At 42.3% G+C, this 17,753-nt stretch overlaps 1 protein-coding gene and 1 long non-coding RNA gene across 5 annotated transcripts in view; one reads left to right on the forward strand and one right to left on the reverse strand.

Moving 5' to 3' along the window:
- The window catches only part of LOC140493704 (uncharacterized), a 53,288-nt gene that overhangs the window by 2,886 nt on the left and 32,649 nt on the right, over window positions 1-17,753 (forward strand). Inside the window, exon 2 of one of the 4 annotated variants that reach the window (XR_011963740.1) lies at window positions 5,460-5,503. The exons of 2 other annotated variants lie outside the window; for them this stretch is intronic. This is a non-coding gene — a long non-coding RNA (uncharacterized lncRNA). Of the gene's footprint in view, window positions 1-1,036; window positions 5,504-17,753 lie in introns of those variants that run through there. One more of the 4 variants, XR_011963739.1, reaches the window with a different exon arrangement.
- lyve1a (lymphatic vessel endothelial hyaluronic receptor 1a) overlaps window positions 8,959-17,753 on the reverse strand; it is a 65,158-nt gene continuing 56,363 nt past the window's right edge. The window contains exon 6 of the mRNA XM_072592459.1: window positions 8,959-12,700. Within this exon, the coding sequence (XP_072448560.1) occupies window positions 12,604-12,700 (97 nt within the window). The 3' untranslated portion in view covers window positions 8,959-12,603. The remainder of the gene's footprint in view (window positions 12,701-17,753) is intronic.

Here is a 17,753-nt window from a genome sequence, read left to right on the forward strand (position 1 = left end):
AATGTCATCAGTATACGTGGTGTATAGTGTTGGTTGGAGGTCCTGTGCAGAAAAGGTCCTGCTTGAATATGTGCATGAAAATGTTGGCATATTGGGGTGCAAATTTGGTCCCATGGCTGTTCTGTGTGTCTGGATGAAGAATTGGTCGTCAAACGTGAAAACGTTGTGGTTGAGGATAAAGTGGATGAATTGGAGGATGAGTTGCTGCACTGCTGTCATCGTGGAACATGCTGGTATAGAGTGCTTACACGTCCATTGGGATGAGGAGTGTTTCCGGTTCGACTGGTCCGTGGGTGCTGAGTTTCTGTAAGAAATCTATAGTGTCGCAACAGAAGCTGAGGGTTCCATGTACAATGGGTTTAAGATGCCTTTGACATAGCCAGAGAGGTTCTCACACAGGGTCCTATTGCCTGATACCTGGTGTGTTGGTTTTGTGTATCTTTGGAAGGCAGTAGAAGTCAACTACGCGAGAAGTACATGGGATAAGAGCGCATAGGGAACTCTGAAGGACAGGATCAAAACTATTAACCATCACACTCCCATACATCCTTGACCAAGCTTACACACACTCTGTCACATCCACTCACACCCACACACACAGTCACTTTGTTTATCCTGCAGGCACATACATATAAGTTTATGGGGTGAATCTGTATTTGCAGAATTATATTTCAGTTTGCTCATAAAATGCATAACCTAAGTCAATCCTTGTAAGATTCTGTAAATCCCACTTTAGAAATAGAACCAGTCTGACTCAAGATTGGGACACAGACAGACTTTAACCTCATACTTTTAATACATTGTCTGAGCTGAGATGACACCTTTTGTGAGAAAACCTGAAGTTATCTTGAGAATGTGACTTAAAAGGAGTTCTGGGATTTACATATTAATGAACCAAAACTAGCAAAACCATTTTAAAAGATGAAAGACTTAATCTAAGTTTGTTTAGTAACCTTCAGCAGCATGACACTGTAACCTTTTGCTATAAATTCTGTGTCTTATGGTCCTGCTCCACAACCACCTGATGAAGCAGCACTTCGAAAGCTAGTGCTTCCAAATAAACCTGTTGGACTATAACCTGGTGTTGTGTGATTTTTAATCTGTGTAATGTCTCCCTGACAGTGCAGCTCTCTGTTAGTCCATCACTGACCTTCCCTGACAGTACAGCTTGTTCAGTACAGTACTGACTCGCCCTAAGAGGGCAGCTCTCCGTTTAGCACATTACTGATCCTCTGTGACAGTGCAGCTCTCTGTCAATGCATTACTGACTCTCCCTGACAGTACGGTTCTCCGTTAGTCCATTATTGACCCTCCCCGACAGTGCAGCTCTCCTGTCAGTCCATTACTGACCGTCCCTGACAGTGCAGCTCTCTGTTTTGTCCATACTAACCTTCCCTGATAGTGCAGCTCGCCTTTCAGTCCGTTACTGACTCTCCCTGACAGTGCAGCTCTCCTTTTAATCCATTACTGATCCTCCCTAACAGTGCAGCTCTCCTTTTCGTCCATTACTGGCCTTCTCTGACAGTGCAGTGTTCCTTTAGTCCATTGCTGATACTCTCTGACAGTGCAGCTCTCCTTTAGTACACTACTGACGCTCCCTGACTGAGCAGCTCTCTGTTAGTCTATCACTGACCTTCCCTGACAGTGCAGCTCTTGTTCAGTACAGTACTGACTCTCCCTAAGAGTGGAGCTCTCCATTTAGTACATTATTGATCCTCTGTGACAGTGCAGCTCTCTGTCAATGCGTTACTGACTCTCCCTGACAGTATGTTTCTCCACTAGTACATTACTGACTCTCCCTGATAGTGCAGCCCTCCATTTAGTCCATTTCTGATTCGCCCTGACAGTCGAGCTCTCCTTTTAATCCATTACTGGTCCTCCCTGACAGTGCAGCTCTCCTTTAGTCTATTACTGATCCTTCCAAAAAGTGCAACTCTCCTTTAGTCCATTATGAATCCTCCCTGACAGTGCCGCTCTCCATCAGTACATTACTGTCTCTCCCTGACAGTGCAGCTCTCCTTTAGTCCACTACTGACTCTTCCTGATAGTGCAGTGCTCCTTTAGTACATTACTTACCCTCATTGACAGTGCAGTTCTCCATCAGTACATTATTGACGCTCCCTGACAGTGCAGCTCTCCTTTAGATCATTACTGACCGTCCCTGACAGTGCAGCACTCCTTCAGTACATTACTGACTCTCCTTGACAGTGCAGCTCTTCTTTTAGTCCATTACTAGCCCTCCCTGACCGTGCAAGTCTCCTACATCCCATTGCTGACTCTCCCTGACAGTGCAGCTCTCCTTCAGTATAATACTGACTCACCCTGACAGTACAGCTCTCCATTTAGTCCATTAATGATTCTCCCTGACAGTGCAGCACTCCTTTCAGTCCATTACTGACTCACCCTGACAGTGCAGCTCTCCTTTAGTACGTTACTGACTCTCCCTGACAGTGCAGCTCTCCTTTAGTACGTTACTGACTCTCCCTGACAGTGCAGCTCTCCTTTGTGTCCATTACTGGCCATCTCTGACAGTGCAGTTCAGCTTCAGTAAATTATTGATCCTCCCTGACAGTGCAGCTCTCTGTTTAGTCCATACTGATCTTCCCTGACAGTGTAGCTCTCTTTTCAGTCTATTACTGAATCTTCCTGACAGTGCAGCTCACCTTTTGGTCCATTACTGGCTCTCTCTGACAGTGCAGCATTCCTTTTGTCCATTACTGACTTTCCCTGACAGTGCAGCTCTCCTTTAGTCCATTACTGATTCTCCCTGGCTGTGCAGCTCTCCTTTTAGTCCATTACTGACAATCCATGACAGTGCAGCTCTCCTTTAATCCATTATTGATCCTTCCTGACATTGCAGCTCTCCTTTTAGTCCATTACTGACTCTCCCTGACAATGCAGTTCTCCTTTAGTCTATTACTGACTCACCCTGACAGTGCAGCTCTCCTTTAGTATACTGCTGACTCTCCCTGACAGTGCAGCTCTCTGTTAATCCATCATTGATACACTCTGACAGTGCAGCTCTCCTTTATTCCATTACTGATCCTTCCCGACATTACAGCTCTCTTTTAGTCCATTACTGACTCTCCCTGACAGTGCAGTGCTCCTTTATTACCATACTGACTCTCCCTGGCAGTGCAGCTCTCCTTTTAATCCATTACTGACTGCCTGACAGGACAGCTCTCCTTTTCGTCCATTACTGGCTTTCTCTGACAGTGCATTGCTCCCTTAGTCCATTGCTGACTCTCTCTGACAGTGCAGCTCTCCTTTAGTACACTGCTGACCCTCCCTGACTGAGCAGCTCTATGTTAGTCCCTCACTGACCCTTCCTGACAGTGCAGTTCTCCTTTTAGTCCATTATTGACTCTCCCTGACAGTGCAGTTCTCCTTTTTACTGCTCCTCGGATGCTGCCTGAACTGCTTCCAGCACCACTAATCCAGAATCTGGTTTCCAGCATCTGCAGTCATTGTTTTTACCTAGTTGATTTTAACCCTACTGTGAATCCTCTTGCAAGGATGCCTGCCTTGAAGAAGTTTTCCTCCTCTCTCTACAAGAATCTCAGGGAGTCCCTCTCCCACTGCAACTCCCAGGTCATTTCCTATGCCCTGAAACTCTTCAACCATGTTCACCTATCCACTCCACCCTCCTCCCCCCTCCACCCCCACGACTATCACCTTCATCCCTTCCCCCACTCACCTATTGTACTCTATGCTTCTTTCTCCCCACCCCCACCCTCCTCTCACTTATCTCTCCACCCTTCAGGCTCTCTGCCTGTATTCCTGATGAAGGGCTTTTACCCGAAACGTTGATTTTACTGCTCCTCGGATGCTGCCTGAATTGCTGTGCTTTTCCAGCACCACTAATCCAGAATCTGGTTTCCAGCATTTGCAGTCATTGTTTTTACCCAGTTCTCCTTTTAGTCCATTACTAATCCTCACTGACAGTGCAGTTCTCCTTTTAGTTCATTACTGACTCTCCCTGACAGTGCCACTCTCCTGTAGTGCATTACTGGCCCTCCCTGATAGTACAGCTCTCCTTTAATCCATTACTGATCCTCCCTGACTGTGCAACTCTCCTTCAGTGCATTCCTGACTCTCTGACAATGCAGCTCTCCTTTTTGGTTCATCACTGATCTCCCCTGACAGTGCAGTTCTCCTTCAGTACATTACTGACTTTCCCTGATAGTGCAGTTCTCCTCCAGTACATTACTGACTCTCCCTGACAGTGCAGGTCTCCTCCAGTACATTACTGACTCTCCCTGACAGTGCAGGTCTCCTCCAGTATATTACTGACTCTCCCTGACAGTGCAGGTCTCCTCCAGTACATTACTGACTCTCCCTGATAGTGCAGGTCTCCTCCAGTACATTACTGACGCTCCCTGACAGGACAGCTCTCCTTTTCATCCATTACTGGCTTTATCTGACAGTGCAGTGCTCCTTTAGTATACTGCTGACCCTCTCTGACAGTGCAGCTCTCCTTCTGTACATTACTGATTCTCTCTGACAGTGCAACTCTCCTTTTAGTCCATTACTGATCCTCCCTGACAATGCAGCTCTCCTTTTAGTCCATTACTGACCCTTCCTGACAGTATAGCTCTCCTTCAGTACACTACTGACTCTCCCTGACTATGCAGCTCTCCATTAGTCCATTACTGACTCTGCCTAACACTGCAGTTCTCTGTTAGTCCATTACTGACAACCCGTGACAGTGCAGCTCTCCTTTAATCCATTACTGACCCTCCCTGACAATGCAACTCTCCTTCAGTACATTACTGACTCTCCCTGACAGTGCAGCCATCCTTTAGTACATTACTGACGCTCCCTGAGCAGCTCTCTGTTAGTCCATTACTGACCCTCCCTGACAGTGCAACTCTCCTTCAGTACTTTACTGATCCTCCCTGACAGTGCAACTCTCCTTCAGTATATTACTGACCCTCCTGACAGTGCAACTCTCCTTCAGTACATCACTGACTCTGCCTGACAGTGCAGCTCTCCTTTTAGTCCATTACTAACAATCCGTGACAGTGCAGCTCTCCTTTAATCCATTAATAACCCTCCCTGACAGTGCAACTCTCCTTCAGTACATTATTGACTCTCCCAGACAGTACAGTTCTCCTTTTAGGTCATTACTGACTTTCCCTGACAGTCATGTTCTCCTTTTAGTCCCTTATTGACTCTCCCTGACTGACCAGCTCTCTGTTAGTCCATTACTGATCCTCCCTGACAGTGTAGCACTCCTTTAGTACCTTATTGACCCTCTGTGACAGTGCAGTTCTTCTTTGTTAGAGTACTTACCCTCTTTGACAATGCAGCACTAGGGAATTCTAGCAACTCTGATATTAATGGGATGGAATTGGTAGGTAAAAGAAATAGAGTTCCTATGATGTGTACGGATTTATTTTCAAACCCAATATATGAAAAAAACACCTAAGAAAGAAAGTTTTGCTTTTGGATTTAAGAGTGACCAGAGCAGATAAGCAAAGTAAAATAAGTGGAATATCTGGTAAGTACTGTCCATAATGTAATAATATATTTTAAGATTATCATAGTGAAGAACATACATATGATAAAAAGTATGTTTACAGTTTGGAAAAAGCTGGTTTTTAGGGCCGATGCTTAGAACGGGCTGAGAAACTAAATTGGGCAAATATTGACAACCAGTGATATAGGACAACAATGACAAACATTTAAATCGATCTTCAATGGGGTGCAGGAAAAGTATTTCCACTGAAAAATCAAAAACAACTTAAACACTGGTGAGTTTCAGCAAATCTATAAAGACATAAGGGAACAATTGAATGTAGAATATTGCATTCAGTACATTGACAACAAAGGAATACATAATAAGAAAGAATAAGATAAATTAGGAAGAAGTCACAAATTAAGAATGCAACAAAGAGCAACTAAATTAAATTATTCAAAGAACATGTTAAATATTTTACAGATGCATCAATAATAAAACTAAATCGGTGATTGAAACACTAAATGATAGACAGGATAATTGTTAGTGTCTGTCCATCTCGTCTGTTAACCTCTGGTTGTCTCCAAGTAATCTGGTCAGCTTGCAAGCATTCTTACATCACAGATATGGGTGACCTATTGGTCGTGTTCTGATAACAAACTTACCATAAAGGGATGCCAACTGTGATTAAGTATGTTCCTGGAAGTTTCATCACAAATTATGCTTCCATATCGAGGCATTAATTGTCCACTGGTGCCATCGTTATGACATATTGCCTTTCTATGCCAATTATGGAGTCATAGAGTCGTATAGCACGGAAACAGATCCTTCGGCCTAATGCGTCCACGCTGACCAGACATCTCAGTCTGACCTAGTTCTGTTTGGCCCATATCCCTTTAAACCCTTCCTATTCATATATTCACATACCCATTTTAAATGTTGTAATTGTACCCCCCCCCCACTTCCTCTAGCAGCTCGTTCCTCTGCGTGACAAAGTAACCTCTCAGGTCCTTTATAAATCTTTCTCCTCTCATTTGAAACCTAGTTTTGGACAACCCCATGCCAGGAAAAAGACCTTGGCTATTCACCCTACCTATGCCCCTCGTGATTTTATAAACCTCAGTGAGGTCACCCCTCAGACTCCAATGCTCCAGTGAAAAAAAGTCCAGCCTATTCAGCATCTCCCCATAACTCAAGCCTTCCAGTCCCTGTGACATCCTTGTAAATGTTTTCTGTACCCTCTCAATTTAACAAGGTCCTGTTTTAAGTAGATGAGCATGAGGCTGGGAGAACACAGCAAGCCAGGTAGCATCAGGAGGTGGAGAAGTCAACATTTTGGGTGTAACCCTTCTTCAGGGCTGGAGGTTGGTGTAAAGAGAGGTGCAGATAAAGGGGGTGGAGTGGGGGAAGGGTAGTGAGGTGAGGATAGGTGAAGACAGGGAGAGTGTACGATCTGGTTTGTCGATGGGAGGAATGAATCCGATAGGTAGTTGAGAGGAATGGAAGGGAGGACGAAGGGGTAAGGTGTCAGGAGATGAGAAGGAAAGTTATTTGTAATTGGAGCATTCAATGTTGAGTCCTCCAGACTGTAGGTGGCCCAGGCAGAAGATGAAGTGTTGTTCCTCCAATTTGTGGTTTGATTTGTTGTGGCAATGGAGGAGGCCAAGGATGGTCATGTGGGAAAGGGAAAGGGATTGGGAAGGGGAATTAAAATGAGCAGTGACTGGGAGTTCCTGTCAACCCCTGCGGGCCCGGCTGAGATGCTCGGTGAAACATTCCCTTAGTTCACATTTGGTCTCCCCGATGTAGAGAAGACCACATCGATACAGTGGTCCACAAGGTGCGACCAGATCTCCCGGTCATTGCCCATTTTAATTCCCCTTCTCACTCCCTTTCCAACATGACCATCTTTGACTTCCTCCATTGCCACAACAAATCAAACCACAAATTGGAGGAACAAACCTCATCTTCCGCCTGGACAGCCTACAGCTCGGAGGACTCAACATTGAGTTCTCCAATTTCAAATAATGTCCCTTCCCATCCCCTGACTCACTTCCTAGTTCGTCCCACTCCCTTTCATTCCTCTCAACCACCCACCAGATTCATCCCCTCATCGACCAACCAGGTCGTGCACTCTACCTGTCTCCACATAACCCCACCTCCCAACCCTGCCCCCCCTCCCATATCTACAGCTCCTCTTTACACCCATCCCCAGTCCTGAAGAAGGGTTATACTGAAATGTTGACTTCTCCACCTCCTGATGCTGACTAGCTTGCTGTGTTCTCCCAGCCTCCTGCTTGTCGACCTTGGATTCCAGCAACTGCAGTTTCTTTTTGGCTCTAACCTTTCTGTAAAAGGGCAACCAGAATTGTACGCAGTATTCTAAAATTGACCTAACCAATTCCTATATAGCCGTAATGTGACAGCCCAAACATACTCAATGTTCTGACCAATGAAGACTGGTGTGCATGAAAGGATTATAGCTGAAAAGGAACAGTACTTTCAGATACAGCCATAACACAACTTACTTATTTGTACAAAGTTAAAAATCACACAACACCAGGTTATAGTCCAACAGATTTAATTGGAAGCACACTAGCTTTCGGAGCGACGCTCCTTCATCAGGTGGTAGTGGAGGGCTCAATCCTAACACACAGAATTTATAGCAAAAATTTACAGTGTGATGTAACTGAAATTGTACATTGAAAAATTGATTATCTGTTAAACCTTTCATCTGTTAGAATGCAGTGAGAGTTTCACTTCTTTCATGTGTAAATCACAAGACCTTTTTTTAAAAAGTTGCATTTTCGGGTTAGCTGTTAACAATGGTGATAGCTAGACAATATGTTGAAGGTGTTGGCCCCCTGTGTTCTCTGTGTATACCATGATGTTTAGATTGATTCTAATCTAAAAAGTGAGATAACAGAGTTTTACATAAATTCATGCAGTTTTTGAGCTCAGAGTTCTACATGAATGCATGCAGTTTTTGAGCAAAGTATAATGTAACCCTGCAAGTACAAATTCCCCACAAAATATATGTGTGCATGTGGGTCTTTGTCTGTCTGTGTGTGTGTGTCTGTGTGGGTTGGGGGTTGTGAGTGTGAGAAAGTCTATGTGTGTGTGTGTAGTGAGTGCAGAGTGTCTTAAGTCTGTGAGGGGGTGTATGTGAGAATGTGGAAGTGTGTGTGCGTCTGTAAGGGTGTGTGTGCGTGTCTGTGTGTATATGTGTCCATGTGTATAGGAGTGCCTGTGTGTGTGTGAGAGTGTGTGAGTAGGAGTATCTGTGTGTGTGTGTACATAGTGCAATGGTGGTCACCTGTAATGTGACCTGGTGTTGAGTGATTTTTAACTTTGTACACCCCAGTCTAACACTGGCATCTCCAAATCATACTTATTTGTAAGTTTATTCCAATCAAATTAATTTTTTCAATGATGCCTTTGAATGTTTGTAACTCATTTCATCATATGAAAATACTGGACACAAATATTGAAAAACATTGGACCTAAATTGTTTATTTTAATTCAGCAGATGTCAAGTTGCAAATACAAATAGCTAAAAATAAAAGCACAGAATTTGAGCTACCAATTTGGGCAGGTTTGGTCATACAATTTTGAAATGAAAACAAGCATTTGAAAATGAAATATGTAAATTTTTTTCAGTTAAAGAAGGATTCATGCTGTAACAGCACAAGTTATACATTTCATTTAAGTGGATTTCAAAATTCAATCTACATTACGCATTGCCTTTTTTAAAAAGTGAAATCTTTTGCTGTGATATGTCAGTTCCTCCCCTATCAAAGAAAGGAAGCAATATTTGAATAAGAATAAAATCAAAATCTGTATTATACAAAAATCTAATTAAGGATTAGAGTCAGTGTTATAGAAACGGTTAGTTGCAGGGGGAATGTGTGTTGTATCAGCGTTAGAAATGCAGGTCCCTTGAAGATATACTAAAACAGCTCCAGAGTTGATTGACAATTAATTGTGCTCATCGTTTTTATATAAAAGTGATGATTTCCTCCCCAGTGTGGAGTTAGTTTCTGGATAGGAAAAGATGGAAACCGGTACTTGTACTAAACTATAGAATTACTGAAGCCTAGTATACTGATTGCTTTTTAAAAAAATTTACATACCCTACAGTGTGTAAACAGGCTCTTCGGTCCTAACAGTCCACACCGGCCCTCCGAAGAGTAACCCACCCAGACCCCCATCTCCCTCTCACTAATGCACCTAACACTATGGGCAATTTAGCATGGCCAATTCACCTGACCTGCACATCTTTGGACTGTGGGAGGAAACCGGAGCACCCGGAGGAAACCCACACAGGCACGGGGAGAATGTGCAAACTCCACACAGAGAGTTGCCCAAGGCTGGAATCGAACCTTGAGACTCTAGTGCTGTGAGGCAGCAGTGCTAACCACTGAGCCACCGTGCCGCCCCTAACAAGTCCACACCGACCCTCTGAAGACCAACCCACCCCAACCCATTCCCCTACATTTACCCCTTCACCTAACACTACGGGCAATTTAGCATGGCCAATTCACCTAACCTGCACATTTTTGGACTGTGGAAGGAAACCAGAGCACCTGGAGGAAACCCATGCAGACATGGGGAGAATGTGCAAACTCCACATTGAGGTGGGAATTGAACCCGCGTCTCTGGCACTGTGAGGCAGCAGTGCTAACCACTGTGCCACCGTGCTGCCCTTTAACAGCTCTCTACCTATCCTGTCACCCTTAATGACTTGTGCCCCATATATAATAGATGTGTCTGCTCCTGCATACTCTTTGAAATAGTAGCCTTTTTTGATACTATCTTTCCATATTACTTGCCCCAAAAGTGTATCACCTCACATTTTTCCACATTAAACTTCATCTGCCAACCCAGCACATGCAACCTATTTTCAACTGTTCACACTTTCTGTTGGCACATATATAGCACTCACGCCTGTCAGTCCACGCTTACCATCAGCAATCTCTTTCTCTTCTATCTCTGGGCACCCATCTATTCGATTTACTCATCTTCTCCACCCCACCCTGAAAACATTATAAATGTAATCATTTCCCAACAATTTTCAATTCTGAAGAAACGTCGCTGGACATGAAACATTAATTCTGATGAACTCTGTTTCTTTCTCCACAGATGCTGCCAGACCTGCTGAGTTTCTCCAGCAGTTTCTATTTTCAGTCCTTCAGGGTAACCTGTTTGAAAGGGAAATATTCTTACAACCCCCAGAGGAAACACAAGGAATAGAGGAAAAGCTTGAGAAATTACATAAATGCATATATGGATTAAATTATGCTTCTTGGTTAGGAATGGAATCAAGGGTTATAGAGAGAAGAGAGGAGAATAGGGTTGAGAAACGCATCAGCTATGATTGAATGGTAGAGCTCCAATATCTTATGATCTTATGATCCTGTGTTATTTTTCAGTAAGGGAAGTCTGTTAATGTTAGCATGTTCATAGCTGAAGGTGGATCCAGTAGTGTTCCATTGCCATTATAATAGAAAACACTTCCGCATCTATGTGGGGGAAAGGTTTCAGAGGGAAAGGTGGAAACTGGCATTTATTCTAACTTGTAGATGCAGAATAAATAAAACCCTTGTAAATCTCTAAAATAGTTTGCTGATTATTCAAGTATGGATATTGGTCTGTTAAAAATTTTGTAACAGATTTTCAGCTTACATGTGGATTGATGGCAGGATTTCATCAAAGCTAGACTATGTTCAGAGCATTAATATATTACATGCACACCTTCATCAACTTTTTAAAACATAAATTTCCAAGATTGCAATGAAAATTTTCTATATAAACTTGTTTTTATAATTATGCCTTCTCCCACTGAGGACATGAAAATATTAAAAATACAAGCAAATAAAACTAAAATATACTTATCGGTACCGGGTTATATCTTCATGCCTTGGTCCAATGGTTCTCATATCACTTTCATTGTAATTATTTTTCATTGGTTGCCACCCCACGTTTTGCATGTTATTTTCCCTCTTTAAATAAGATCTTGCTGCCCACATTACTGCTAGACAGAGACAGGATTTTCCCAGAGGTGTCCATCTAAGCTAAAATTGCTCTTGCCCCAATCAAGAGGATGTGGATTTGGTAGCTCTCTTTCACCAGCACAGTGAACCCAGCAACAATGTGAGGAAAAATGGACAGGTAAAGGTAATCCATGACATTTTGAAATAATACATCAGATTATAGACCTGGAGGTGTTCTGCTGCAAGCCCATGCCATAGGTTATCAGTGCATGCGCAATGGATATGAATGAAGTAATGGCAGAGTGAGGGCACTGTGAGATGCTAATGACCCACTGTCGGTCGTGAGTTTTTTTTCATCTCTTCCAGAAGAAATTTGACACATTTGTAAGACAATGTTGCGTCCAAATGGAACAAAAAAATTGTATGTAGGAAAGGACCAGTTGGTCCATTTAGCTTTAACATTATGACTTAATATTTCTCCTTTATGCCCTGAATATTTCCCCCAATTCTTTCTAGCCCCAACTATTTTATTCATCCTTAATTCTTCTACTCTCTACCTAGGCCTACCCCACACTTCCTTCAGTCTTCCCCAACCTCCCCTACTCCTCATTACCTTGTAATCTGCTGAGAGAGACAAAGCTAGATATATCTTGTAATCTTTACACTATCGTCCAAAATAAGAACTGCAGTTGAATGATCAAAACAGACAATAAGATTCATTTAGTTAAAGCATTGACCCCAATGTCGAGGATTAGTTGTGATGGGTTCTGCTTAATTAAATGTTGAATGAGATACTTTGGCGAAACAGTTCACTTTTCTCTCATTATTTACCTTTCAAGCAATGAGATTATAGGACACTGAGTCTGTGCACATATATATTAGTACTGACATCAAAGCCAGAAGATCAAACAAGGTTACTAGAAAGTTAAAATGGAGCAAAAATACCAACTTTGATTAGTTGAACTGAATGACCAATTTCTGTGCTTTACGTTCAATTTTTGTTACATATTTTCCCTTTACAATCGGTGTAATTCTATTTAAAACTAATTCTAATCCCACTTCCATATCCTTAATGTTTATTGAATTAGTTTGCTTGTTTGATATTGAAAGATGCAAAGTTTGTTAATTGGATTCTCTTTCTGTGTCTTCTCATGGTGAGTTGTTTTCTGTCAGGTTATTGCTCCATACTTCAGCTTCAATGGCTTCTTTTGGCTGTCCTGGTAAATACGAAAAACGCTTCTTGCGTCTAAAGATTACAGATATAAATGTTAATCAAGTGCAGAGTGGTTCCTTGGTTACAGATGGGTTCTGTTCTTGAGACTGTTAGCAAATCAATTTGTATGCAAGTAAGAACACAATGCAAGAAAATATAAAAAAGCCATTTATAAGTACAGGAAATGTTCATGTTCGACCTGTAAAATTACACCCCTGTATGGGATCGTGTTCATAAATATGAGTGTTTGAAAGTTTGGGTGTTTGTAAGTGTGGGAGATTTGTACTATAAAGAGCTTGAGACTTACCCCACACATAATGTATCACTATGAACAGTGTAAAACAGTGAAAAACAAAAATCTCTTAAATGTGACTTTTTTTCTCTTTTCTAGAGGTTTTAAATGAAAGTTACATATTCCGTCCAGGCCCCAGGGAGCAGCGTTATGTATTCAGCTCCTTAATATAGACAAATAACAACAATTTACATTTGTATAATACCAAGAAAGTAATTAAAATGTCATAAGGTGACTTACTGGAGCACTAAAAAAAAACACAATTTAGTACTGAGCCACATATTATATCTAAGATTTAGCCAAACATGTAGGTTCAAGGAGTTTCTAAAAGGAGGAGAGAAAGGTTGATAGACAGAGAGGTGTCAGGTCCAAACTCTGGAGTTTAGGACCCCGACAGCTATAGCAATAACTACCAATGTTAAAGTGATTAAAATCAGAGATGCTTTAAAAAACCTAGGGATGCACGAACGAGAACTAGTTAAAGTGAGGAGGCAATTAATATTAAAGTCAGTAGAGATGCAATGGCAGGGACTTAGGGGATTTCAAAATAAACAGAGTGGATCCCTTCACATCAGAAGGCTTCCAATGGGAGGATCCACTATCCAAAATGGTTTAGCAAAAACATTAAAGAAAGTTGAGAAATGTTAAAGAAAAAAATGTTAACTTTAAGAAAAAGCATGTAATTATGCAAAGATGGCTGGCAGGTCAGAAGATTAGACAAAAATAAAGAACATCACAAATGACAAGTGTGTACAAGAAAATTTTCTGATTCAGTATGTGGATGTACCTACTAGAGAAGGTGCAAAACATGACCGATTCTTGAGAACTAAGGCAGGGCAGGTGACTGAGGTGTCAATGGGGGAGCACCTTGGGGCTAGCGACCATAATTCTATTAATTTTAAAATAGTGATAGAAAAGGACAGACCAGATCTAAAAGTTGAAGTTCTAAATTGGAAGAAGGCTAATTTTGCTGGTATTAAGCAAGAACTTTCAAAAGCTGATTGGGGCAGATGTTTGCAGATAGAGGGACCGCTGGAAAATGGGAAGCCTTTAGAAATGAGATAACGAGAATCCAGAGACAGTATATTCCTGTTAGGGTGAAAGGAAAGGCTGGTAAGTGTAGGGAATGCTGGATGACTAACGAAATTGAGTGTTTGGTTAAGTAAAAGAAAGTTTGGTAGAAGATTTGTAGCTCGGGTGCTCGTTGTTGTGGTTCTGTTCGCCGAGCTGGGAATTCGTCTTGCAAACGTTTCGTCCCCTGTCTAGGTGACATCCTCAGTGCTTGGGAGCCTCCTGTGAAGCGCTTCTGTGCTGTTTCCTCCGGCATTTATCGTGGCCTGTCTCTGCCGCTTCCAGTTGTCAGTTCGAGCTGTCCGCTGTAGTGGCCGGTATATTGGGTCCAGGTCGATGTATTTGTTGATAGAGTCTGTGGATGAGTGCCATGCCTCTAGGAATTCCCTGGCTGTTCTCTGTTTGGCTTGCCCTATAATGGTAGTGTTGTCCCAGTCGAATTCATGTTGCTTGTCGTCTGTGTGTGTTCACCAACTAGCCACGAAACGACATGACCAGCTATCCTTAGTAGACACACACACAGACGACAAGCAACATGAATTCGACTGGGACAACACTACTATTATAGGGCAAGCCAAACAGAGAACAGCCAGGGAATTCCTAGAGGCATGGCACTCATCCACAGACTCTATCAACAAACACATCGACCTGGACCCACCGGCCACTACAGCGGACAGCTCGAACTGACAACTGGAAGCGGCAGAGACAGGCCACGATAAATGCCAGAGGAAACAGCACAGAAGCGCTTCACAGGAGGCTCCCAAGCACTGAGGATGTCACCTAGACAGGGGACGAAACGTTTGCAAGACAAATTCCCAGCTCGGCGAACAGAACCACAACAATAAGTAAAAGAAAGAAGCATATGTCCAGTATATGCAGGATAGATCAACTGAATCCTTAGAAGAGTATAAAGGCAGAAGGAGTACTCTTAAGGGGGAAATCAGGAGGGCAAAAAGGGGACATGAGATAGCTTTAGCAAATAGAGTTAAGGAGAATCTGAAGGGCTTTTACAAATGCATTAAGGATAAAAGGGTACCTAGGGAGAGAATAGGGCCCCTCAAAGATTAGCAAGGTGGCCTTTGCGTGCAGCCGCAGGAGTTGGGGAGATACTAAACAAGTATTTTGCATCAGTGTTTACTGTGGAGAAGGACATGGAAGATATAGAATGTGGGGAAATAGATGGTGACATTCTGAAAAATGTCCATATTACAGAGGAGGAAGTGCTGGATGTCTTGAAACTGATAAAGGTGGAAAAATTCCCAGAACCTGATCAGGTGTACCCTAGAACTCTGTGGGAAGCTAGGGAAGTTATTGCTGGGTTTCTTGTTGAGGTATTTGTATAATCAATAGTCACAAGTGAGGTGCCAGAAGACTGGAGGTTGGCCAACGTGGTGCCACTATTTAAGAAGGGTGGTAAGGACAACCAGGGAAATATAGACTGGTCTGAGGGACAGGATATACATGTATTTGGAAAGGCAAGGACTGATTCGGGATAGTCAACATGGCTTTGTGTATGGGAAGTCATGTCTCACAAACTTGATTTGAGTTTTTTGAAGAAGTAACAAAGAGGATTGATGAGGGAAGAGCGGTGGACATGCTCTGTATGACTTCAGTAAGGTGTTCAATAAAGTTCCCCATGGGAGACTGATTAGCAAGGTTAGATCTCATGGAATACAGGGAGAACTAGCGTATTGGATACAGAACTGGTTGAAAGGTAGCAGACAGAGGGTGTTGGTCGTGGTTTGTTTTTCAGATTGGAACCCTGTGACCAGTCAAGTGCCACAAGGATCGGTGCTGGGCCCACTACTTTTCGTGATTTATATAAATGATTTGGATGCGAGCATAAGAGTTAGAGTTAGTAAGTTTGTAGATGACACCATAATTGGAGATGCAGTGGACAGTGAAGAACGTTACCTCAGATTACAATGGGATCTTGATCAGATGGGCCAATGGGCTGAGGAGTGACAGATGGAGTTTAATTTTGATAAATGTGAGCAGATGCATTTTGGGAAAGCAAATCTTAGCAGAACTTATACGCTTAATGATAAGGTCCTCGGCAGTGTTGCTGAATAAAGAAACCTTGGAGTGCAGGTTCATTGCTCCTTGAAAGTAGAGTCGCAGGTAGATAGGATAGTGAGCGCGGCATTTGGTATGCTTTCCTTTATTAGTCAGAGTATTGAGTACAGGAGTTGGGAGGTCATGTTGCAGTTGTACAGGACATTGGTTAGGCCACTGTTGGAAGATTGCATGCAATTCTGGTCTCCTTCCTACTGGAAGGATGTTGTGAAACTTGAGAGGGTTCAGAAAAGATTCACAAGGATATTGCCAGCGTTGGAGGATTTGAGTTAAAGGGAGAGGTTGAATAGGCTGAGGCTGTTTTCTCTGGACCGTCGGAGGCTGAGGGGTAACCTTAAAATCATGAGGGGTATGGATAGGATAAATAGACAAAGTCTTTTCACTGGGGTGGGGGAGTTCAGAACTAGAGGGTATAGATTTAGGGTGAGAGGGGAAAGATATAAAATAGGTCTAAGGGGCAGCGTTTTCATGCAGAGGGTGGTACGTGTATGGAATGAGCTGCCAGATGAAGTGGTGGACGCTAGTAAAACTGCAACATTTAAAAGGCGTCTGGATGAGTATATGAATAGGAAGGGTTGTAGGGATATGGGCTGGGTGCTGGCAAGTGGGACTAGATAAGTTTGGTTTATCTGGTCGGCATGGACGAGTTAGACCAAAGGGTCTGTTTCCGTGCTGTACATCTCTATGACTATAAAAATTAAAGAAATTAGAGTACAAGAGAAAGCTCCCTCAAAAATACAATCAGATGAGAGTTTTTGACATTTTTAGAAAAACAGTTAACAAAGTGGTCCTATAAAAAAATCGAGACTGAGGAACTACTCAGGAAAAGTACAGTGAAGGCAGATGATTTCAATAGGTATTTTGAATTTGTTTCATTATAGAGGGTACAACTAGCATCGCAGAAATAGGTGTGAATCAGGAAATTGACAGGAGGAATGAATTCAAGAATATCACAATTACTAGGCAAAGATTTGAGGTCTGACAAGTCCCTGGGTTCTCATAGACATCAACTTAGGACCTGAAAATCAATAAGACGTTGCATTGGTTTTCATCTTCCAAAATTCCCTAGATTTAGGAAAGGTTCTTTTAAATTGGAAAACAGCAAAGTAACTTCTTTATTTAAGAAAGGAGACTGAAAGCAAGAATCTGTAGACCAATTAGCTTAACATCTGGCATGGAAGGATGTTGGTAGTTATTAAGAAAGGCATTTTAACAGAAGGAATTTAACATTTGGACAGAAGATTGGCTGTCTAACAGGAAATAGAAAATATGAAACATAAATGGATTATCTTCTGGTTGGCAAAAAATAATTTGTGCTGTGCCACAAGGTTCATGTTCCAGAGCCTCAACTTTATAATTTATTTGTATATAGCTTGGCTGAAGGGACTAAAAAATTATTGATGTCACAAAGATAAGAAGGAAAGTAAGTTGTGAAGTGGACATAAAGAACCTACAAAGAGATATAGATAGGTCAGTTTGGGTGAGTGGGTAAAGAACTCGAAGGTGGAGTATAATGTGGGAAAATGTGAAATTGTCTCTTTTCGCAGATAGAATAAAAAAGAAGCATATTACATATGCAGATTGCAGCACTCTGAGATGCAGTGGGATCCAGATGTCTTACTGCATGAAAGACAAGACATTAGTATA

Source organism: Chiloscyllium punctatum, chromosome 22 (genome assembly GCF_047496795.1).
Source record: "Chiloscyllium punctatum isolate Juve2018m chromosome 22, sChiPun1.3, whole genome shotgun sequence".
Classification (NCBI taxonomy): Eukaryota; Metazoa; Chordata; class Chondrichthyes; order Orectolobiformes; family Hemiscylliidae; genus Chiloscyllium; species Chiloscyllium punctatum.